General features: G+C 41.7%; 1 protein-coding gene across 5 annotated transcripts in view; it reads right to left on the reverse strand.

Moving 5' to 3' along the window:
- LARS2 (leucyl-tRNA synthetase 2, mitochondrial) overlaps window positions 1–25767 on the reverse strand; it is a 283460-nt gene that overhangs the window by 135462 nt on the left and 122231 nt on the right. For all 5 annotated transcript variants that reach the window (XM_067044468.1, XM_067044469.1, XM_067044470.1 and 2 more), the window contains one exon: window positions 23675–23803. In XM_067044468.1, coding sequence (XP_066900569.1) covers window positions 23675–23803 — 129 coding nt within the window. The remainder of the gene's footprint in view (window positions 1–23674; window positions 23804–25767) is intronic.

Genomic DNA, 25767 nt, shown 5'->3' on the forward strand with positions numbered 1-25767 from the left:
TTTTCAATGTGCACCTACAGTTTTCTTCCATCTTTCTGTCTTGTTCAAACACTCTCTGAGATGCAAATGAGTATCACCCATGGCCACCTCTGCCTCAGGTCCATAAGCACCTACAATTTAGTGTCCTGAACTGGATTCACACTCGAGTCCCAGTGTCCAGATCCGTTCTCTCCCTAGTCCCTCTTAGCAGGTGTGGCAGTAAGAGAACAGGTGTGGCCCTCCCAGTGGCAGAAGCCACTTGCCTTACATCGTCCTTCCATTCTGCACATTATTATTTTTTAATTAGGTTTTAGTTCTGATGCAACAATTCCATCTCAAGAACGAAGACCATGCACCTAAAATCAGAGCTGCTCTAACTCCTTTGGCTACTGAGTGGGAAATGCAGCAAAGGCTCGCTCCTCGGGAGGCTGTGTGGTTTGGGGGGAAATGTCCTAACCCAAACCTGCCATTTACTGGCAGTGGGACCTGAGGCACATCACTTACACTGAGTCCCAACTATCAACTGTGACTGAAAGCAGCCACCCAAATCGTTGAGAATTACACACTAAGATGTATGCGGTGCACCCAGCACAGTACAGGCACCCAGTAAATGGCAGGGCTGGCTGCAGTGGCAGCTGCTGTCGTCTGCTTGATCCTCAGCACCTCACAACATCGCACATCACCGATTCCCTCGTCAGGACCTCAGCCCACGTCTCTTTGGCCACACTCATTATGGTGGCTCCGTGACAACAGACAGGGAGACCCCTTGAACTCACACACATCCTCATCCATGTACATTCCTAAGGGTGTGTTACTTATGATAAGAGCCTCTGTAGCAGGTTGGTGGCAGGCATTGGAAGTTCTTAACCAGACCGAACAGACCATGAGGCTCAAAGGGCCAGCCGTTTGGCCTTCTTTTCCATGAAAGGGGCCCATCAGTTCTTCTTTCCCGCATAATTAGTGGCTCACACCAGGTGCTTCGTTTGAAAGAAGCCCAGCTGTTCTTGTCATGGCTGACTGGAGCAGGGGTAATCCATGAGCAGAAGCAGCCACCTGTGTGCTGGGTAGGAAGGGCCCTGCCCAGGAGATTCTGCCATATCAGGAGTGGTGGTAGGTCTGATCCACTCAGGTCTGCTTTCTGTACGAGAAACAGACTTGGTGAACAACAGTGTTGTGGATCTCTCCAGTTTGCTGCTGCTCCAGTCTGGTTTGCCACATCCTCTGCGGTGCTTCCCACTCCTGGGAATCTGGGAAGAGTGGAATGCCCTGGCCCGCTAGCCTAAGATAACATGACTCCCGGGGAATTCCCTCGCAGTCCAGCGGTTAGGACTCCGCGCTCTCACTGCCGAGAGCCTGGATTCAATCCGTGGTCAGGGAACTAAGATCCCGCAAGCCATGCGGCACGGCACCCGCCCCCCCCCCCCCAAAAAAAATAAGACATGACTCCCAAGCTATCACATTCAATCCTTGCATCCACACTCCTGAGGTCAGCCGAAATAGGCTCCTCTTCTTTTTCCTTCATTGGATGTTTCTCAAATTACGCGCATAATACAAGCTTATTTTAACAAGTGAAATGACATAATACATGATATATAAAGGCAAAGATGATCATCTCCCCCAGCCCCAACTCCTATTCTCAACTCCTTGATGTAACCAACAATGTCAGCCTTTGTATCCTTCCACACCTTTCTCCTCACTCAAACACAGATATATAAACATATATATACATATATAGGAGCTGGATGGTTTGTTTTTATGGAAATAGAACCTGTCATACACTATTTTATGACCTGTTTTTTTTTCATTTAACGTATCATGGACATCTGTACAAAATATGTAAGTACATGTGTGTGTATACATGTCTTTTAAAAAGATTCTAACATTTCCTAGGAATATCTAGTCTATGTAGTTTTAGGAAGTTGTCAAAACATAACCCAATCCAGTTGCTCTTTCAGACCTGAGGTCTCTTCTCCTCTTGCTAAATGTGTCCTACCCAAAGTGTTTCATCTTTTCAAACAGCACCCTCCCCTTCTGAGAAAATGCTCCTCCTCCTACTTCATATGGTCCTGCTGCAGATAGCGAGTCACAAAACCCACCCTCTGGCCACAGAGGGAGCACCTGGTGGAGATGTCTAAGAAAATACTGCTGGCATGTGGACAGATGCAGAAATGGGAGGCAGAGACTAGGGATACTGATGTGCGCCAAGGACGTGAGCCCAATTCCCAGTGGGCCCGATTCCTACAACATTTCCTTTGGTTCTGTGAGTTACACCAGGATTTGTAAAAACACACAAAATGGGCTTCCCTGGTGGCGCAGTGGTTGAGAGTCTGCCTGCCGATGCAGGGTGCAGGGGTTCGTGCCCCGGTCCGGGAAGATCCCACATGCCGCGGAGCGGCTGGGCCCGTGAGCCATGGCCGCTGAGCCTGCGAGACCGGAGCCTGTGCTCCGCAACGGGAGAGGCCACAACAGTGAGAGGCCCGCGTACCGGAAAAAAAAAAAAAAAAAAACAACCACATAAAACCTCCTTTTTTGCTTAAACTGGTCTGAGTTGGGTTTCAGTCCCTGGTAGCCAAGAATCCTGACTAAAACACTCACCCTTTAGAATACAGCTTTCTCTTGAGTACTGCTTAACCCATAGATGAAAAATATTTCCTTCACAGATTTTTCTTTTTCTTTTTAATTTTCAACAGCTAAAATAATAATAATAATAATAATAATAATAATAATAATAATAATAATCCCATGTTGGGGATTTGTGCTTGATTAGTAGAAAGTTCTGAAATACTTCCATAGACACCACTAGAGTACAGCTTCCAGCGATGCTTTAATTCTCCTAGGGCTACTTCGCTGGCAGAATAATGTAACTGTTGTATAACCATGTTCCACAAGAAAGGGGAAAACTTAATTACCACTTGGTTTCTTCATTGGAACTGCCAAAATGGCACCAGTTCAATGTTTCTGCCTATTAACATTCTGTTAGGTTACCATCCATGTTTTTAAATAAAGTCAATACAGAGACAGTCAAACAATCAGTCTGGATTTATGTAATATACTTATTCATTTCTATTTTTATTTTCAGATGAAATTAACATGAAAAGATATTCTTAGTTCACATTACCCCAAGCTGTCTATGAAAATATAGTTAGGGAAGGAAGAGTCAAAAGGGTGGTGTGGGAAGATGCAGAGTTAGCGTCTCCCAGCAACTAGGGCACCTGCCCGCCGCTGGTGGGGGACTCTGATGCCCAAGGAGACAGGAGGAACCCCAAAGTGAACCGGTAGGACGTAGGGGGGCTGAGGGTGGAGAAGAACTGGAGGTCAGACAGGATTGATGGCCCTGAGGCTGGGGAGATCAGGAGAGGCAGGCAGGAGGGACTCTCTGGGAAGGGGGGGAGAGGAGCGGAGGGGGATCGCCTGGCCCACTCGAGCAGGGGAGCCTGCTGAGCTCCCAAGATGGTACCCGCCCCCCAAACCCCCCTCCAGGCTGTGTTGGTCCTTGGGGGCATAGGAGGGAGGCCAGGGAGATCAGTAGAGGCAGGTGGGAGGGGCCCTCCCAGACCAGAGGAGAGGAGAAGAGGGCACTTGCCCCACCCACTCAAGCCCAGGAAGCCTGCTGGGCTCCCAGGTGAGGTCCCCTACCCTCTGAGACCAGAGGTGGGGGGCACATCTGAGTCCCTTCTGTTCCTTGAGCCTAAGCCCCACACCCCACAGACCCCAGGGCCTTTCCCAGCCCCATGGGTCCTAAGCATTGGCCCCACCCACTACCCAAACCTTGTCCTTGCTTAGGCCTCACCCTCCACAGCCAAGGCCTTCCCCGCCCCCACTTTTTTTTTCTTTTCCCTCCTCCACTTTTTTTACTATAGTGGTACTGATGTACCTTCTAGTTGTTGATTCATCTATAAATTTATTTTTATATTCTTCCTAATATATCTGTTAGTTTCCTAGTCTAATTTTATTTTTTACTTTGTTATTGGTCTTTTTTTTCTTTTTATTTATTTGTTTTGGCCACCCCAGGCAGCTTGCGGGAACTTAGTTCATGAGCCTGGGGTCGGGCTGAAGCCCCTGTGGTGGGAGGTCCGAGTCTGAACCACTGTACTAACAGAGAACCTCAGACACCACAGAATATTCATCCAAGTGAGGTCCAATGGAGTTCCTCATCTCAGCACCAAGACCTACCTCTACCCAATAGCCTACAAACTCCAGTACTGGAAGCCTCAGGCCAAACAACCAGTAAGACAGGAACACAATCCCACTCATAAAAAAAAAAAAAAGAAAAAAATGAGATGGCAAAAAAAATATGTCACAGATGAAGGAGCAAGGTAAAAACCTAGAAGACCAAATAAATGAAGAGGAAATAGGCAATCTACCTGAAAAAGAATTCAGAGTAATGATAGTAAAGATGATCCAGAATCTCGGAAATAGAATGGAGACACTGACTGAGAAAATACAAGAAATGTTAACAAAGATCTAGAAGAACTAAAGAATAAACAAAAAAAGATGAACAACACAATAACAGAAATGGAAAATACACTAGAAGGAATCAAAAACAGAATAACTGAAGCAGAACAAATAAGTGAGCTGGAGGACAAAATGGTGGAAATAAGAGCAGAATAAAGGAAAAAGAATGAAAAGAATTGAAGACAATCTCAGAGACCTCTGGGACAACACTAAACACACCAACATTTGAATTATAGGGGTCCCAGAAGAAGAAGAGAAAAAGAAAGGGTCTGAGAAAATATTTGAAGAGGTTATAGTTGAAAACTTCCCTAACATGGGAAAGAAAATAGTCACCCAAGTCCAGAAACCACAGAGAGTCCCATACAGGATAAACCCTAGGAAAAACACACCAAGACACATATTAATCAAACTAACAAAAATTAAATAAAAAAAAAATACTAAAAGCAGCAAGGGAAAAACAAAAAATAACATACAAAGTAATCCCCATAAGGTTATTAGCTGATTTTCAGCAGAAGCTCTGCTGGCCAGCAGGGAGTGGCAGGATATACTTAAAGTGATGAAAGAGAAAAACCTACAACCAAGATTACTCTACCCACAAGGATCTCATTCAAATTCGATGGAGAAATCAAAAGCTTTACAGACAAGCAAAAGCTAAGAGAATTCGGCACCGCCAAACCAGCTCTACAACAAATGCTAAAGGAGCTTCTCTAAGTGGGAAACACAAGAGAAGAAAAGGACCTACAAAAACAAACCCAAAACAATTAAGAAAATGGTCAGAGGAACATACACATCAATAATGGCCTTAAACGTGAATAGATTAAATGCTCCAACCAAAAGACATAGATTGCCTGAATGGATACAAAAACAAGACCCATATATATGCTGTCTACAAGAGACCCACTTCAGACCTAGGGACACATACAGACTGAAAGTGAGGGGATGGAAAAAGATATTCTGTGCAAATGGAAATCAAAGGAAAGCTGGAGTAGCAATACTCATATCAGATAAAATAGATTTTCAAATAAAGAATGTTACAAGAGACAAGGAAGGATACTACATAATGATCAATGGATCAATCCAAGAAGAAGATATAACAATTATAAATACATATGCACCCAACATAGGAGCACTTCAGTACATAAGGCAACTGCTACCAGCTATAAAAGAAGAAATCAACAGTAACACAATAATAGTGGGGGACTTTAACACCTCACTTACACCAATGGACAGATCATCCAAAATGAAAATAAATAAGGAAACACAAGCTTTTAATGACACAATAGACCAGATAGATTTAATTGATATTTATAAGACATTCCATCAAAAAAGAGCAGATTACACTTTCTTCTGAAGTGGGCATGGAACATTCTCCAGGATAGATCACATCCTGGGTCACAAATCAAGCCTCAGTAAATTTAAGAAAATTGAAATCATATCAAGCATCTTTTCTGACCACAACGCTATGAGATTAGAAATGAATTACAGGGAAAAAAACGTAAAAAACACAAACACCTGGAGGCTAAACAGTACGTTACTAAATAACCAAGAGATCATTGAGGAAATAAAAAAATACCTAGACACAAAAGACAATGAAAACACGATGATCCAAAACCTATGGGATGCAGCAAAAGGAGTTCTAAGAGGGAAGTTTATAGCTATACAAGCCTACCTCAAGAAACAAGAAAAATCTCAAATAAACAACCTAACCTTACACCTAAAGGAACTAGAGAAAGAAGAACAAACAAAACCCAAAGTTAGCAGAAGGAAAGAAATCATAAAGATCAGAGCAGAAATAAATGAAATAGAAACAAAGAAAACAGTAGTAAAGATCAATACAACTAAAAGCTGGTTCTTTGAAAAGATAAACAAAATTGATAAACCATTAGCCAGATTCATCAAGAAAAAGAGGGAGAGGATTCAAATCAATAAAATTAGAAATGGAAAAGGAGAAGTTACAACAGACACCGCAGAAATACAAAGCATCCTAAGAGACTACTGCAAGCAACTCTATGCCAATAAAATGGACAACCTGGAAGAAATGGACAAATTCTTAGAAAGGTATAACCTCCCAAGACTGAACCAGGAAGAGACAGAAAATATGAACAGACCAATCACAAGTAATGAAATTGAAACTGTGATTAACAATCTTCTAGCAAACAAAAGTCCAGGACCAGATGGCTTCACGGGTGAATGCTATCAAACATTTAGAGAAGAACTAACACCCATCCTTCTCAAATCTGGCAAGAAACGGCAGAGGAAGGAACACTCCCACACTCATTCTATGAGGCCACCATCACCCTGATACCAAAACCAGACAAAGATACTACAAAAAAAGAAAATTACAGACCAATATCACTGAAGAATATAGATGCAAAAGTCCTCAACAAAATACTAGCAAACAGAATCCAACAACACATTAAAAGGATCATACACCATGATCAAGTGGGATTTATCCCAGGGATGCAAGGATTCTTCAATACATGCAAATTAATCAATGTGATACAGCATATTAACAAACTGAAAAAGAAACCATATGATCATCTTAATAGATGTAGAAAAAGCTTTTGACAAAATTCAACACCCATTTATGATAAAAACTCTCCGGAAAGTGAGCATGGAGGGAACCTACCTCAACATAATAAAGGCCATATATGACAAACTCACAGCACACATCATTCTCAATGGTGAAAAACTGAAAGCATTTCCTCTAAGATCGGGAACAAGACAAGGATAGCCACTCTCACCACTGTCATTCAACATAGTTTTGGAAGCCCTAGCCACAGCAATCAAAGAAGAAAAAGAAATAAAAGGAATACAAACTGCAAAAGAAGTAAAACTGTCACAGTCTGCAGATGACATGATACTATACATAGAGCATCCTAAAGATGCTGCCAGAGAACTACTAGAGCTAATCAATGAATTTGGTAAAGTTGCAGGATACAAAATTAATGCACAGAAATCTCTTACATTCCTTTACACTAATGATGAAAACTCTGAAAGAGAAATTAAGGAAACACTCCCATTTACCATTGCAACAAAAAGAATAAAATACCTAGGAATAAACCTACCTAGGGAGACAAAAGACCTGTATGCAGAAAACTATAAGATGCTGACGAAAGAAATTAAAGATGATACCAACATATGGAGATATACCATGCTCTTGGATTAGAAGAATGAACACTGTGAAAATGACTATACTACCCAAAGCAATCTACAGATTCAATCTATCAAATTACCAATGGCATTTTTTACAGATCTAGAACAAAATATCTTAACATTTGTATGGAGACACAAAAGACCCCGAATAGCCAAAGCAGCCTTGAGGGAAAAAAACAGAGCTGGAGGAATCAGACTCCCTGACTTCAGGCTATACTACAAAGCTACAGTAATCAAGACAACATGGTACTGGCACAAAAACAAAAACGTAGATCAATGGAGCAAGATAGAAAGCCCAGTGATAAACTCACGCACCTATGGTCAACTAATCTATGACAAAGGAGGCAAGGATATACAATGGAGAAAAGACAGTCTCTTCAATAAGTGGTGCTGGGAAAACTGGACAGCTACATGTAAAAGAATGAAGTTAGAACACTCCTGACTACCATACACCAAAATAAACTCAAAATGGATTAGAGACCTAAATGTAAGACCAGACACTATAAAACTCTTAAAGGAAAACATAGGAAGAACAGTCTTTGACATAAATCACAGCAAGATCTTTTCTGATCCACCTCCTAGAGTAGTGGAAATAAAAACAAAAATAAACAAATAGACCTAATGAAACTTCAAAGCTTTTGCACAGCAAAGCAAACCATAAACAAGACGAAAAGACAACCCTCAGAAGTGGAGAAAATATTTGCAAATGAAGCAACTGACAAAGGATTAATCTCCAAAATTTACAAGCAGCTCACGCAGCTCAATATTAAAATAACAAACAACCCAATCCAAAAATGGGCAGAAGACCTAAGTAGACATTTCTCCAAAGAAGACATACAGATGGCCAAGAAGCACATGAAAAGCTGCTCAACATCACTAATTATTAGAGAAATGCAAATAAAAACTGCAATGAGGTATCACCTCACACCAGTTAGAATGGACATCATCAAAAAATGGACAAACAACAAATGCTGGATAGGGTGTGGAGGAAAGGGAATCCTCTTGCACTGTTGGTGGGAATGTAAATTGATACAGCCACTATGGAGAACAGTATGGAGGTTCCTTAAAAAACTAAAAATTGAATTATTATATGATCCAGCAATCCCACTACTGGGCATATACCCAGAGAAAACCATAATTGAAAAAGACACATGCACCCCAATGTTCATTGCAGCACTATTTACAATAGCCAGGTCATGGAAGCAACCTAAATGGCCATTGACAGACAAATGGATAAAGAAGATGTGGTACATATATACAATGGAATGTTACTCAGCCATAAAAAGGAATGAAATTGGGTCATTTGTAGAGACGTGGCTGGATCTAGAGACTGTCATACAGAGTAAGTAAGTCAGAAAGAGAAAAACAAATATTGTATATTAACACTTATATGTGGAACCTAGAAAAATGGTACAGATGAACCAGTTTGCAGGGCAGAAATTGAGACACAGATGTAGAGAACAAAAGTATGGACACCAAGGGGGGTAAGCGGCGGGGTGGTGGTGGTATCATGAACTGGGCTGTTGGGATTGACATGTATACACTGATGTGTATAAAACTGATGACTAATAAGAAAAAAAATGCAAACCATATATGGTTTTTATACAATTTACATAAAAACTCTGATTTGTAAAAGAAGATTATACAGCTTTTGAGGACATGGGTTGGAATGTTTTTTAAATGTAATTAATCTAAAATAAGCCAGGCTGAGGAAGATTAATACTGCATAGAATCATTTATATGTAAAATCTTAAAAAAAAAAAAAAGTCAAAGGCTAGAAACAGAGCAGAAAAGTGATTGCTCGCGCGGGCGTAGGGGGTGGGGGAAATAAGGAGAGGTTGGTAATAGGGTACAAAGTTTCAGTTATGAGATGAATAAGGTCTGAGGATGTAACGAAAAACATGGCGACTGTAGTGATAACACTGTATTCTATAATTGAAATTTGCTGAAAGAGTAGAACTTAAATGTTCTTACCTCCCCCCAAAAAGGATAAATACATGAGGTGATGGATGTGTTAATTTACAATATGGGTGGAATCCTTTCACAATGTACACATACATCATATCACCATGATGTACATTTTAAACATCCTATAATTTTATGTCAATTATACCTCAATAAAGCTGAAAAAAAAATCTTCCAACAAACAAAAGTCCAGGACCAGATGGCTTCACAGGTGAATTCTATCAAACAGTTAGAGAAGAGCTAATACCGATCTTTCTCAAACTCTTCCAAACAATTGCAGAGGAAGAAACACTCCCAAATTAATTCTACAAAGCCACCATCAACCTGATACCAAAATGAGAAAAAGATATCACAAAAAAAGAAAATTATAGATGAATATGACTGATGAACATAGATGCAAAAATCCTGAACAAAATACTAGCAAAGAGAATCCAACAGCACATTAAAAGGATCATATACCATGATCAAGTAGGATTTATATCAGGGATGCAGTGATTCTTCAATATATGCAAATCAATCAATGATACACCACATTAACAAACTAAGGAATAAGAACCATATGATCATCTCAATAGATTCAGAAAAAGCTTTTGACAAAATTCAACACCCACTTATGATAGAAACTCTCCAGAAAATGGGCACAGAGGGAACCTACCTCAACATAATAAAGGCCATATATGACAAACCCACAGAAAGCATCATACTCAATGGTGAAAAATTGAAAGCATTTCCACTAAGATGAAGAACAAGACAACGATGTCCACTCTCACCATTCTTATTCAACATAGTTTTGGAAGTCCTAGCCATAGCAATCAGAGAAGAAAAAGAAATAAAAGGAATACAAATTGGAAAAGAAGAAGTAAAACCGTTACTGTTTGCTGATGACATGATACTATACATAGAAAATCCTAAAGATGCACCAGAAAACTACTAGAACTAATCAGTGAATTTCATAAGGTTGCAGGATACAAAATTAATGCACAGAAATCTCTGGCATTCCTGTAAACCAACAACAAAAAATCAGAAGGAGAGATTAAGGAAACACTCCCATTTACCATTGCAACAAAAACAATAAAATACCCTGGAATAAACCTGCCTAAGGAGGCAAAAGATTTGTACTCAGAAAACTATAAAACACTGATGAAAGAAATCAAAGATGACATACAGCTGGAGAAATATACCATGTTCTTGGATTGGAAGAATCAATATTGTGAAAATGACTATACTACCCAAAGCAATCTACAGAATCAATGCAATCCCTATCAAACTAGCAATGGCATTCATTCTTCACAGAATTAGAACAAGGTATCTTACAATTCGTATGGAAAAACAAAAGACCCTGAATAGCCAAAGCAATCTTGAGAACAGAAAACGGAGTTGGAGCAATCAGGCTCCCCGACTTCAAACTATACTACAAAGCTACAGTAATCAAGACAATATGGTACTGGCACAAAAACAGAAATATAGATCAATGGTACAGGATAGGATGCCCAGAGATAAACCCACACACATATGGGCATCTAATTTACGACAAATGAGGCAAGAACATACAATGGAGAAAAGTCAGCCTCTTCAATAAGTGGTACTGGGAAACTGGACAGCTACATGTAAAAGAATGAAATTAGAACACTACCTAACACCATACACAAAAGTAAACTCCAAATAGATTAAAGACTTAAATATAAGGCCAGACACTATAAAACTTAGAGGAAAACATAGGAAAAACACGTTTTGACATAAATCACACAAGATCTTCTTTGACCCACCTCCTAGAGTAATGGAAATAAAAACAAAAATAAACAAGTGGGACTTAATTAAACTTAAAAGGTTTTGCACAGGAAAGGAAACCATAACAAGACAAAAAGACAACCCTCAAAATGAGAGAAAATATTTGCAAATGAAGCAACTGACAAAGGATTAATCTCCAAAATATACAAACAGCTCATGGAGCTTACTATCAAAAAAACAAACAATCCAGTTAAAAAATGGGCAGAAGACCTAAATAGACATCACCAAGGAAGATATACAGATGGCCAAGAGGCACATGAAAAGCTGCTCAACATCACTAATTATTAGAGAAATGCAAATACAAACTACAATGAGGTATCACCTCACACCAGTCAGAATGGCCATTATCAAAAAAGTTAGAAACAATAAATGCTGGAAAAGGTGTGGTGAAAAGGGAACCCTCCTGCACTGTTGGTGAGAATGTAAATTGACATAACCATTATGGAAAACAGTACGAAGGTTCCTTAAAAAACAAAAATAGCACTACCATATGACTCACAATCCCACTGCTGGGCATATACCCCAAGAAAACCATAATTCAAAAAGAGACATGTACCAAAATGTTCATTGCAGCACTGTTTACAATAGCCAGGACATGGAAGCAACCTAAATGTCCATCGACAGATGAATGGATAAAGATGTGGCACATATATACAATGGAATATTACTCAGCCATAAAAAGAAATGAAACTGAGTTATTTGTCGTGAGGTGGATGGACCTAGAGACTGTCATACAGAGTGAAGTAAGTCTGAAAGAGAAAAACAAATACCATATACTAACACATATATATGGAATCTAAAAAAAAAAACAAGTACTGATGAACCTAGCTGCAGGGCAGGAATAAAGAAGTAGACATAGAAAATGGACTTGAGGACATGGGGTGGGAGGGCAAAGCTGGGGCAAAGTGAGAGCAGCATTGACATATATACACTACCGAATGTAAAACAGTTGGCTGGTGGGAAACAGCAGCATAGCACAGGGAGACTGGCTCGGTGCTCTGCCATGACCTAGATGGGTGGGATAGGGAGGATGGGAGGGAGGCTCAAGAGGGAGGGGATACGAGGACATGTGTATGCATATGGCTGATTCCCTTTGTTGTGCAACAGAAACTAACACAGTATTGTGAAGCAATTATACTCCAATAAAGATCTATTAAGGCTTCCCTGGTGGCGCAGTGGTTGAGAGTCCGTCTGCCGATGCAGGGGACACGGGTCTGTGCCCGGGTCTGGGAAAATCCCACATGCTGTGGAGCAGCTAGGCCCGTGAGCCATGGCCGCTGAGCCTGCTGGCCCAGAGCCTGTGCTCCGCAACGGGAGAGGCCACAACAGTCATGAGGCCCGCGTACCAAAGGAAAAAAAAAAAGATCTGTTAAGAAAAGAAAGTTAGAAAAATCTTAAAGCTCCTTAATATTTCAGTCTTACCAAAAATTAACAAAAAACAAATGTCTGCCCTGGAATACAGACTGTGGGGAGTCAGGATAGTTCTTTCCACCATGGGCTGGACCACTGGATTCAATGTCCCTGTGATCCAAGTTTCTATGAAACAGGAAAGGGTCCAATCAATTCTACACCTTGGGTTTCCCAGATATCCAGTGACCAAGGGCAGAACTCACTCTTGTGCCATAAGATGACTCACTACTGTCCAGGAGGAACAAAATAAAGACCTATAACAAGATTACAAAATACCAAAGCCTGTCCCCCCCACCTCCCGCCCCGGCAGCAGATTCTATTTGCTGGTCAAATTGTTATAGCCTATTTATTTAAAAGACACCATGTCAGTGCTGCCTTTGCCCACCTCATTCACCTCTTGGTCTCTTCTACATCAGGGGTCCCCAACCCCTGGGCCGGTACCCCTGGTACCGGTCCGTATCCTGTTAGGAACTGAGCCGGACAGCAGGAGGTGATTGGTGGGCAGGCGGGCAAGCGAGCAAAGCTTCATCTGTATTTACAGCCACTCCGCTTCACTCGCATTACTGCCTGAGCTCTGCCTTCTGTCAGATCAGCAGTGGCATTAGATTCTCATAGGAGCGCGAACCCTACTGTGAACTGTGCATGCGAGGGATCTAGCATGCGCTCTCCTTATGAGAATTTAATGCCCAATGATCTGAGGTGGAGACGAGGCAGTGATGCTAGCGCTGGGGAGTGGGTGCAAATACAGATGATCATTACCAGAGAGGTTTGACTGCACAGGGACCATAATAAATCAATTACCTGCAGGCTCATATCAAAACCCTATCAGTGAGTGGCAAGTGAAAACAAGCTCAGGGCTCCCACTGATTCTGCATTATGGTGACTTGTATAATTATTTCATTATATATTACAATGTAATAATAATTGAAATAAAGTGCACAATAAAGTAATGTGCTTGAATCATCCCGAAACTATCCCCCACCAACCCGCGGTCCGTGGAAAAACTGTCTTCCACAAAACCGGTCCCTGGTGCCAAAAAGGTTGGGGACCGCTGCTCTATATCATCCAGATCAAATACCCCCATTCTGGATATATAATGCCCAGTTTCTTGTCTGTGATTTCTCTATGGGCAAGAGTATCGAAAACATTCACTGGAGGAACTCTAAACCCTCCTTTTGGCTTCTAAAATTTCTGTTCTTTTCTATCACCATAACTTGGTTTAATCCTTCCATAGTTCCACAAGTAACTAAACCTACAGTTCACATATGCCAACTAGACAATTTATCCTAAAAACATCAACAACAACAACCCGCCCACCAACATCTGGATTTATATTTTAGGGCCACCTGAGCCCTCTCAATCCCCTAAGTGTTAACCTCTTTTTGGATGAGTGCTTTCAGCAGAAAGGGAATCAAGAAGTCCTGGCAGGGCTTCACTGGTGGCGCAGGGGTTGAGAGTCCGCCTGCCAATGCAGGGGACGTGGGTTCGTGCCCCGGTCCAGGAAGATCGCACATGCCGCGGAGCGGCTGGGCCTGTGGGCTGTGGCCGCTGAGCCTGCACGTCCGGAGCCTGTGCTCCACAGCGGGAGAGACCACAACAGTGAGAGGCCCTCATATCACTAAAAAAAAAAAAAAAGAAGTCCTGGCAGCTATAACTTGGAAATCATAAAATAAACTTTCAGGGTGTAAAAAACCATCATTTCCAGCTGTTCTTCTAACAAATGCTCTAAGTATTTTAAATTGAGTGAGAAGCCAAGAGGACAGGGAAACAACCCAGAAATTAGGACAAGTGGGACACTGCCCCCACTTCTAGACTGAAGGAAAAAAGGGAGGAAGCAGAGATAACTGAACCCAAAGGCTGAGATCAGTTGCAGAAGCTGAAAGAGGTAGGTCTGGCCAAATGGAACTGGATTAATGAAGGAGATACTAACCAGGGCAGAGAGAGAGAAATTCCTTGGCTTCTTTCTTCCTCCTCCCCTACAATCTTACCAGAATTCTTCCTGTCCGAAACCAGCCAGAGGCCAGCTGACACCAGAGCTTGGGAAATGTGGCCTGCAGAGTTCTGCCCTTCCACCATACAAAGCAAAGCAGGAGATCTATCTGACAGCAAACTAGTCAAAGACCAGCACAGGAACACTACAGGACGGCAAAATTTACCATGACTCGAGATATAAAAGGGGAGTGAGGGCCAGCCACTGATGAGGGGCAAACACAGGGATCAGAGCCCTGTCAAGTTAGACAGAGCTGGCCAGGAAGCGAAACCTAGAAGCTCAAGCTAGGACAGCCTCTGGTGTGGACCCAGTCACATGACCATGGCTTACCCAACAGGACCTCTTGCCTCCATTTGGACAAGCTATGAGCATCTCAGGGTTGGCAGGCAGGATGGACGGCAAGCAGACTAGAAGGGATACAAGAGAACACAGTTATAGGTGACAATGTACAGATGAGGCTCTGGAGGGATATAAGCTGGAAAATGATAGGGATCACTGTCCAGAAGGGCCTGGGGGGAGTGGGTAGTCAAAGGGGACTGCAGCCTTATCTATGTTGTATCTCTCCTTTTTAAAGGGGAGAATATGGAATTTTACTTTTTTTTAAGAAGGAAGAAACGAACAGGCAAAAGTACAGTTCTTCCTCCAGCATGGGAAGGAAGATGAAGGAGAGTTAAGAAGACTTTTGAGGTTAAGAAGGGAAGGAAGCTGGGGCAGCTGACTGTCTGCCCTCCCAATGAGAGAGAAGTACCAATTCCCCAGGAATGACCAGCTTTCTCTCCCTTTCATCATAAAACAAAACTTTATATTTGAAACCAATTCAGCTTCTAATTAAGAGCAACCATGGTTACTGCTTCTGAAAACAATTGCTATTTTCAGAGAGTGCCGTGGTTTCTGTGGAGTAGATTCAACACGTTATTTCCAAGAAATGAGAAACACAACATTTAATTTTGTTTAGCAAGTTTAATAACTCACTATTATTACAGGTTGGGGATCAAAATGAAGCGAATACTTCAGGGTAAAGAATCCAAATGACAGTAACTAGACCCAAAACAGAAGACCTCTGGGAATGTGAGGCAGATAAATCAGGCAGTTTCCAATCAAAATACTGGACTAGCAACTCAATGTCCCTTTCAAATTACATCTGAGAGGATAAGCACTGGAAATCTACTCTCTACTTTCAGATGCTCCAGAGATTAGAAAATCTGAAAACTAAATGCCATGCGATACATTCTCTGGGCACTTCATAAACACTTGTTGACTGACTGGCCAACTGAAAGCTGATGAAACGTATATTATGGTTCACTTGCTAAGAACTCCCCTCACTTCCTGATATTTGTGGGTAATTGCATTATGATCATGCAGCTGCCAGACACATAGCCTCAATTTCTTTCCTCCTCCACAGGGAATAGCAAAAAGGCCCAAGCGGAAAACACTACTTGGGCAGTGCCCTGCGGCGTTTTGCCTGAGACAGATTACTCAAGGTCCAACTATGTGAGGGAGACTTGGCAGCTTGACGCTTTAATTGCCCCGCTTCTGGCCCAGAAGGTGCTGAGGAGACCAGCCGAGGTAGGAGATGAGTAATTTTATTTTCTAACCATCTGTGCATACAACATATGAAAACACAACAAAATCACCATATGGTGCTAAACTTTAAATATGTCATCAGACATTGTATGAGTTTAAGAAGAAACCGATTGGCACTGTGGTCTTTTCTGACTCCTGAAAGAGAATAATTTATCTCTGGCTTCAAGTGGCTCCTGCTTAAACATCCAAACCTCAGGACTACCGTATTACTGCTATTATTAATTGGGTTACACTGGAAAATTGCATTATGATTTTTAGAGTTTTCTCATTGATCATTGCACATGAACCTTGCAACAAATCTGTGAGGTAGGAGGTGGGTGGGAGGCCACTGCCACTGACTAAAGTCACAGATTCCTGATCAACTCATCACCCCCAAACCACCTCCCTCTCCACTTGCCGAGTCCACATGTAATTTACTTGTATGCCCAAGGCCTGGCCAACTTTGTGACTTTAGGTTTCCCCAAGAGAACTGTGATGATCATGGCCTCAGGCACATCTCCACTGACTACAACAAGAATGGGGGGGACCCCAATGATCTACTTACACTCTTGTCTCATTTCTCTGCTTCGCACAACTTATTTGCTGCTATAGGAGGAAGCCAAAGTAAAAGCAACCTTGAACTTTCCAAATCATCATTCTTGTCTTCTCAAACCCAAATTACAATTTGTGGTCTGACGGGCTCACAAAACACAAGGACAAACCACAGACTGGGAGAAAACATTTGCACTGTATTTAACTAACAAAGAATCAATAATCCAGACTACATAAAGAACTATATGAGGGACTTCCCTGGTGGTGCATTGGTTAAGAATCCACCTGCCAATGCAGGGGACACGGGTTGGATCCCTGGTCTGGGAAGATCCCATACACCGCATAGCAACTAAGCCCATGAGCCACAACAACTGAAGCCCACGTGCCCTAGAGCCCGCATGCCCTACAGCCCATGCGCCACAACTACTGAGCCCATGCGCCACAACTACTGAAGCCTATGTGCTGCAACCACTGAAGCCTATGAGCCTAGAGCCTGTGCTCTGCAGCAAGAGAAGCCACCACAATGAGAAGCCCACACACAGCAATGAAGAGTAGCCCCTGCTCACCTCGACTAGAGAAAGCCCGTGCACGGCAACTGAGACCCCCCCCTCCCAAAAAAGAACTATATGAACAGTAAGAACAATATGAAAAAGACAAACAACCAAGAGGAACTTGGCAAATAATGTGAGCAAGCCAATCAGAGAAGAGGAAACTTAAATAGGTAAAAAACAGCCTCACTAGGACAGAACTCAGGAAAACGTAAATTAAAAACAATTAGGGCTTCCCTGGTGGCGCAGTGGTTGAGAATCCGCCTGCCAATGCAGGGGACACGGGTTCGTGCCCCGGTCTGGGAAGATCCCACATGCCGCGGAGCGGCTGGGCCCGTGAGCCATGGCCGCTGAGCCTGCGCGTCTGGAGCCTGTGCTCCGTCCGCAACGGGAGAGGCCACAACAGTGAGGCCCGCATACCACCAAAAAAAAAATAAATAAATAAATAAAATAAAATAAAAACAATTAGATGCCATTTCCCATATATCAAATTAGCAAAGATTTAAAAACCTAACATTAGTAAGTATTGTCAGGGATGTAGGGCTATACGAAATGCCATTCATTTCTGGTAGGAATATAAATTGGCACCCACATTTTGGAAAGCAATTTGGCAAGATATATTTATGTTGAGGAGTGTACACTCTATGACCCAGCAACGCCACTTCTCCCACAGGTTAACAGTCAGGTGCAGGATGTTCATTGGAACAAAAATCTAAAACAACCTAAAACTCTATCAATGTGAAAATGGATAATTAAATATTGTCATAATTATACAGCACTTATAATGGATGAATTATAAGCACTTATAATGGATGAACTATAAACTATTGTGTATTTTGAACTGACTCAAAATATACAATACTACACACAAGTGTGTATGTATCCATAAACAATACATAGAATAAAAGCATGAAAACATGAAGGCAAAGGATAGACACTAGCTTTTTTTTTAACTGAAGGACTGGAATGTGATTGTGGAGAGGCACAACTGTATCTGCAACACAGAAAAAAAAAAGCTGAGATTAACAAGATTAAATGGGAATATCTGTTATATCAGGATGGTGGGTCTGAGTATTTAGAATAATGTTCTCTGTACTCCTGTGTTGGAAATTTTTATAATTTTTTAAAGTATCATATTTAAACTAAAGAGGATACAGCCTACCTAGGGAAAGTGGATAGAGAAAAAAAAGAGATGGCAGTCTAGAACAGAATCTGAGGTAGGGTAGACAAATCCCTCAAAAAACACAAATTAAAACTCACACAGAAAAAAAATCAGAAGATCTGAATAGTCTTATATCCATTAAAGAAACAGAACTGTAATTTAAAAACTTCCCACAAAGAAAGCTCTAGGTCAAGATACCATCACTGATGAATGCTACTGAACAATAAAGAAAGAAATAGCACTAATAATACACAACACTTTCAGAAAATGGGAAGAAGGGAACACTTCCTAGCTTGTTTTATGAGGCTAGCATAAACCTGATATTAAATACAAAGACATTACAAGGAAAGAAAATTACAGGTCAGTGTCTTTCAGGCACATAGGGATATTGACAAATGAATATAGCAATATATACATTCAAAAAAGTACATCATGACCAAATGAAATTTGTCCTAGGAACACAACGTTGGTTTAATATTTTTTAAAAAATCAATCAACATAATACATCACATTAACAGATTAAAGGAGAAAAAACATGTATTGTCTCAATAGAGGCAGAAAAGGCATATAACAAAACTCAATACCCATTCATGATAAAAATTCTGAGCAAACTAGGAATACAGGGATAACCTCATTTCACTGCACTCTGCTTTACTGCACTTCACAGATACTGTGCTTTTTACAAATTGAAGGTTTGTGGCAACCCTTTGTTGAGCGTCTATTAGCACCATTTTTCCAACAGCATTATTTTTCAATAAGGTATGTACACTTTTTTAAAGACATAATGCTATCACATACAACAAACCACAATATAATGTAAACATTACTTTTATATGCACTGGGACCAAAAAATTCCTGTGACTCACTTTATTGTGATATCCACTTTATTGCAGCAGTCTGGAACAAAACCCACACAATCTCTGAGGTCTGCCTTTAAAGCAGAACTTTCCAACCCGATAAGAGTATGCAAAGATGGAGTGGAGCAGGAAAACCTTGTGGAGTAAACTGGGAGGAAGAAACCAAGATGCAGCAAAAAAACCTGGAGAGTGGGTCTCATGCCAAGAGCACGGTCTTTCACAGAGGGGGAAATGATCTACTGTATTACATGCCACTGAGGTGAGACAGGATGACAGAGACACACCCAGGGAGGTCACTGGTAGCTTTGAAGAGAGCAGACTTTGTGCAAAGGTCACTCCACTTTTTACTTCTCATCTACTGTTCTTAGTGTGCCTTATAATGACTTCCGTATCTCCATTCAAGAATTAAGCAAATCAGGGGGCTTCCCTGGTGGTGCAGTGGTTGAGAATCCGCCTGCCAATGCAGAAGACACGGGTTCGATCCCCAGTCCGGGAAGATCCCACATGCCGTGGAGCAACTAAGCCCATGTGCCACAACTACTGAGTCTGTGCTCTAGAGCCCGCGAACCACAACTACTGAAGCCCACACTCCTGGAGCCCGTGATCCACAACAAGAGAAGCCACCGCAATAAGAAGCCTGTGCACCGCAACAAAGAGTAGTCCCCACTCTCTGCAGCTAGAGAAAGCCCGCGTGCAACAACAAAGTCCGAGTGCAGCCAAAAATAAAATAAATTAATTTAAATAATAATAATAATAATAATATTTTTTTAAAAAAGAATTAAGCAAATCAGAGACTTCCTTGGTGGTGCAGTGGTTAAGAATCTGTGCTCCCAATACAGGGGGCCTGGGTTCAATCCCTGGTCAGGGAACTAGATCCCACATGCATGCCGCAACTAAGAGTTCGCATGCCACAACTAAGGAGCCCACGTGCTGCAACTAAGGAGCTGGCGAGCCCACCTGCTGCAACTAAGGAGACCACGTGCTACAACTAAAGAGCCGGCGAGCTACAACTAAGGAGACTAGCTGCTGCAACTAAGGAGCTCATCTGCCTTAACTAAGACCCAGCACAACCAAATAAATAAATAAATCTTTAAAAAAAAATTAAGCAAATCTACCAACAAATTAACAAATTATAGAAAAAGGCAAGCTTACTGAATTTTTCCTAGGCCTACTGACTGATTTTGAACCTAAGACTCCAATACTACTATATAATACAGTAGAAAGGCCGGTGTTTGGAAAAGCTGGTGCCCAAGGACTATGTACCGAATGAATTAATCAATACACATGTAAGACCTTGCTATTGCAGAGCAGATATTCCTTCCCTCCTTAGAGTAAGGATCACTGAACCTGACCTGAATCCCAATCCCTGGGACTAGTCCTGACATTGGGAAAGAAGGATTTTAAAACAACAGGAAGCTCAACAGGCTTTCACACTGTTGACCATTACAGAGATTTGCTTCTTTTTGCCATTGCCACTTAGAAATGGCTGGACAAGTTTTCACCATATCTGGCAGTTATTTTGGGGATGATCTGACTTAAATATGGGCTATGAAAATTAACAAGAAATTAAGTTCAAGAGAGCCTGGAGGATACCCGCCCCTCTCCCAGATAGCTTATCATCTTTTTTTTTTTTTTTTTTTTTTGCGGTATGCGGGCCTCTCACTGTTGTGGCCTCTCCCGTTGCGGAGCACAGGCTCCGGACGCACAGGCTCAGCGGCCATGGCTCACGGGCTTAGTTGCTCCGCGGCATGTGGGATCTTCCCGGACCAGGGCACGAACCCGTGTCTCCTGCATCGGCAGGCGGATTCTCAACCACTGCGCCACCAGGGAAGCCCAGCTTATCATCTTAAAGAGAGCAACTGAAACTGCGGAACAGAGGGAACCCTAGGTGCCTGCTGGTCACAATGACTAAGATACCATAAACCAAATAACAAAGAGTGGTTTCAGGAACCAACCAAGTCACAGGATAGATAATACAAATAGCAGGTGATGATTTGCAGTCTAGTTACTTCTCAGAAGGCAACTCCATGTAGCAGGCCCCAAGCAGAAGAGAGCACAGATTCATTTATTAAATGAATTAGATTTCATTTCATTTATTAAATGACTTCCCAGAGTAAGTCAGATCAGTATAAATAATAATCATGGCTACCACTTATTAAGGGACTATTATGTGCCAGACAAATGTACCATCTCATTTAACCCACACAATGACCCGGGAGGGAAGAATAATTATTATTATATTATTATCTCTATTTTAAAGACAAGGAGAGTGGGATTCACAGACATTAAATGACTTGTGCAGGGTCACTCAGTGAGAAAGTGGTACAATGGGGTTCAAACCTGGGTTGCCCAGTCCCTGGGTCCAGCCTGACCTTGGGCTTCAGTTACTGTAAGGGACTCCATTTTGTCTTTTGGGCCTAAGCTGCCTACAAGGGTCCCAGTATCTCTGGGCCTGGGGTTCCACCTTGAGCCTTCTCTGTAACGTCTCATCCACCCAAGGGAATTAGAGTCCCACCTACACCCCCTCAACCACTTATCCACTAATGTACCATAAATGTACAGTTTTGCTGTAAAAGTTTAATCTTCAGCAACTGGCCTGTACTCACTAATTGTCCAAAATAAGTTGGCCTAAGTAAAAAAAAAAAAAAAAAGATAAATCTAGTTGAAGAAACACAGTTAGATATTATACTTCATGACAAGAGCCAATTTGTTCTGCACCACCCCTTTCTAATAAACATTGCAGAAGTGATGGAAAGCAGTATCTGGGAAAAATAACACCTGGCATAGCCCAGCGAGACATCCCTTGTAGAAGGCAAATCTCTGAATCTGACAGTAAAAGTCATTAACTCTTCAAGTGACAAAGAGACATTATACCCTGACTTCCTTTTTAGAAATACTTCTTGCTGCCAATGTCAGTTCAGCACAAATTTTCAAACCAATTATGACAATGGACTCATGTACCTTTCTAAAAGAAAATCTTGATAAAGAACTGTGAGGGGGCAGATACCCTTTATATAGACCCTGAGAGGTTAATAATAGGAACAGCCAGTGGGAGTGCCAGTAAATGTTTAACAATCAACTCTCTGGCAGAAAAAGCCCTGATTTGTAGGCTTTGCTGATTTCCATGATGTAAATACTCCCACTGTAGTGGATTTCAAGCTACTAAGGTGACAAATAATTAACATGAAGTTGGGCAGACATGCGCACAGCTCTGAGGAGCTGGTACAAGCAGGCTCCAGCCCTCCACTGGCGATGCTAATATTTACTGGTTACGTACTTATGTGCCAGCTATGTGCTAAGTGCTTCAGAGTCATCCTCTTTCAATCCTTCTAACAGTCCAATGGGCAGGTGCTATTTTATCCTCATTTTACAGATGAGAGAAAACTAGGTATTAGAGATGTTAATTTAGTAATTAGTCAAAAGTTGAATAGCTACTAAGTGTTAAGGGCTGGCATTCAAATGCTGGCCATCTGGTTCAATGGTCCATGCTCTCAGCCCCTCTTTGATCCTGCCTCTCTCTGTAAGGTGTTAGAGAAGCTGCTATGATCATTGCTACCTCGTCTTACAGATGATGTGTTGGTAAAGAGTATAGCGCAGGCTCTGGGGTAATTGGCAGTGGGGTAAAGGGGTCTACCCACATCAGACATGCAAGGGTTCTTCTCCTCCTCTCCCAGGCAATTTCACCTTGTCCTTCAAGGACAGATGCTCCCTCTTTAGCGGAGCCTTCCCAACTCCCGCAGAGCTGTTACTCCCCACATATTTTTTTGTTAGGAAGATTTTACTTTTTCCATTATAAAATAAATACATGCTCATTAGAGAATACAGAAAATATCAAAATACAAGGAGAAAAATCTCTTGTGGCTCCACTTCCTACTCACAGCATTTGTTCCTCATTTCTACTATTGGATTCATTCCCCTGTTCAATGTTTGTCTATTTATGGGTGTCAGCCCCACTGGACTGTGAACTCCTCCTAAGGAGATATCATGTGGTACCCACATTTGTAACCTCCTTCCACTGCATCCACACCCCACCTCCCTCCCTAGCACAACATCCAACATGTGGCTGCCCCCCAATTAATCTGTATGCTTTATTATATCCTCCAATTCATGAGAGGAAACCCTGAGCTTTACACATTTATCTTCAAAGCTGTCCTAATCTTAACTAAGATTGGTTTTCTTCCTTTGTCCTACATTCTTATTGTCCTGAGTCGGGCAGGAAAGTGCTATTCCAGCAGGCATCTTGCCTTACCTGCATCCCTCTCATCTTCTGGAAGCGTGCAATGGTGTCGCTGATGGTGTACACACGCACGTGGCCCATGTGCAGCTTGCCGGAAGGATAAGGGAACATGGAAAGCACGTAAAACTTGGGCTTTGATTTCTAGGAAAGAATGACAAAAAAATGACAATGAGTATTTTTAAGCATTCACAGGGAAACCTGCATGCACATAATATTTTGGCATTTTACTCAAGGTAATAATTTAACATTTTTAAAGTTTTCTTTTTAAAAATCTGTTCCCATAAGGTAAACTAACAAAAATGCCGAATACCAAAATTCAAAGCCCTGGCTTAACCTAAGGAATGTCCAAAATAATGCCAAACAACCTCAAAGTCCTATTACCCATATGTATTTTTAAATCTGTCTTTTTCTCTTTTAAAAGCTTCTCTTTTAGGACAGCTATCTAGGTCTTAAAGAACTATATGTTTTTCCAAATGAAGCTCTGACACATATGTCCATATAATTCAAGGAAACAATAGTGAATCACAGAGATGTGACATGTCTAAAAATGGAGCCCCTCCCTAAATTCCCTGTAGCTGCATGCAGACCTGGATTGAACAGTACGAGCAGGGTCCTCAGGCACCAGTTCAGGTCCCAGGTTTCTCTGCTGTATTGTGAGCTTATCTTTCAACAGAAAAAGTTGAAATGGGAAGGTAATGAGAAAATTTTAGCCAGGTTGCTATTTCCCAGGGGGCGATCTACAGGCAGCCTCAGGACAGGGTTACATAACTCTCCAACTTCCAAAGACACGGCTTCATCACGAGAAACACAGAAAAAAGGTAAATGCATTGGAACAGAATGAACAGAGGGCAGGAGGTCCTCACTGGAACACTGACTTTTGGCACCTTAGTTCTTCCACAGTAAAATGGTGAATGCTGTCACGAGTTTGTGCACATGAGGGGACAAGACTCCACAGGAAAGGTGGTATCATTTAATTGATTCCTAACTGGGGACCTATTGTTCTAGGGCAAGGACCATGTTTTAATCATCCCTCCCCCAACAACCCCACCTTCCCGGCTGCCCACCTCACAGTTTAATAACTGTTGGATAAATGTTTGTCGGCCTTTGTGCTCTGAAGCCTGATAACAGGCCTCTGCAGAGCACTTATTACTGAAGGGCACTTTTCCCAGCACACTTCACCAATCCTGTCCAGGTGACAGGAATGTTCCCCCTCTCCAACTTTAAATCCTCCCATGGGGGAGAAGGGGTGCCTCTGAAGAAAGGAAGAGAACAGGTAAGTGCTTCTGTTTAGTCATGAAGGGTCTGGACTGTCTGATGTTATCATTACTTTTTTGCCACCTTCTATTTTTCTCTTTCTGTCCTTACTCCCTTCCGTGAGCTCTACTAGAGTTCTTTAAGGCTTTGCTTCTCCAAAATTAATGAAAACAAATGTAAGACAGAATATTCATAACCATTCTTTTGGATATGTGTGTGTATTGGGGAGGTATTTTTTGGTAAGTATTTGCATGACTGATAGTTGACAGCCAACTGTAATCAGGGAACAGAAGAAACCAGAAATCAGATTTTTTCCAAATCTCATTCAACCCCTTGCTTTACACTTCCTTCAGCAAAGAAGTTAAATATATCTTTAGCAGGGCCCCTAAAGGGTGGCAAAACAGACCAGAGTGGCACTTTTCTCTGTACTGCCCATCTTCTGGAAATTACCAACTGAGTGGTAAGTAAAGCTGCCTGAAGGAAGAGAAGGGAAAAGTGAATAAATAAGAAGTTTGGATAATACATAAACTTGGAAATCTGGAATACTGAAGTGACAGCGGCCGTTGATTTCTAGAAATGGATGGAAAGCCCCACATTGATCACGCACTTTAATGTGGATCCATAACTCTTAGGAAAACCTCAGGAGCATGAGAGAGAACTTGAGATTCAGGAGTTAGTGGGGACTCAGGACTTTCCTTCTTTAAGAAGGCAAGTGACAGACAATCCTCTCAGCTTGTAAACAAATCCCTCAAAAGAAGTACAAGACCTTGTTCTGATACTTGGTGCAGAATCGGAAATAAGCAGACTATCCATTCGATTCAAACATTACTCATTGGAATGGATTAGGCCTA

Source organism: Kogia breviceps, chromosome 10 (assembly GCF_026419965.1).
Source record: "Kogia breviceps isolate mKogBre1 chromosome 10, mKogBre1 haplotype 1, whole genome shotgun sequence".
Classification (NCBI taxonomy): domain Eukaryota; kingdom Metazoa; phylum Chordata; class Mammalia; order Artiodactyla; family Physeteridae; genus Kogia; species Kogia breviceps.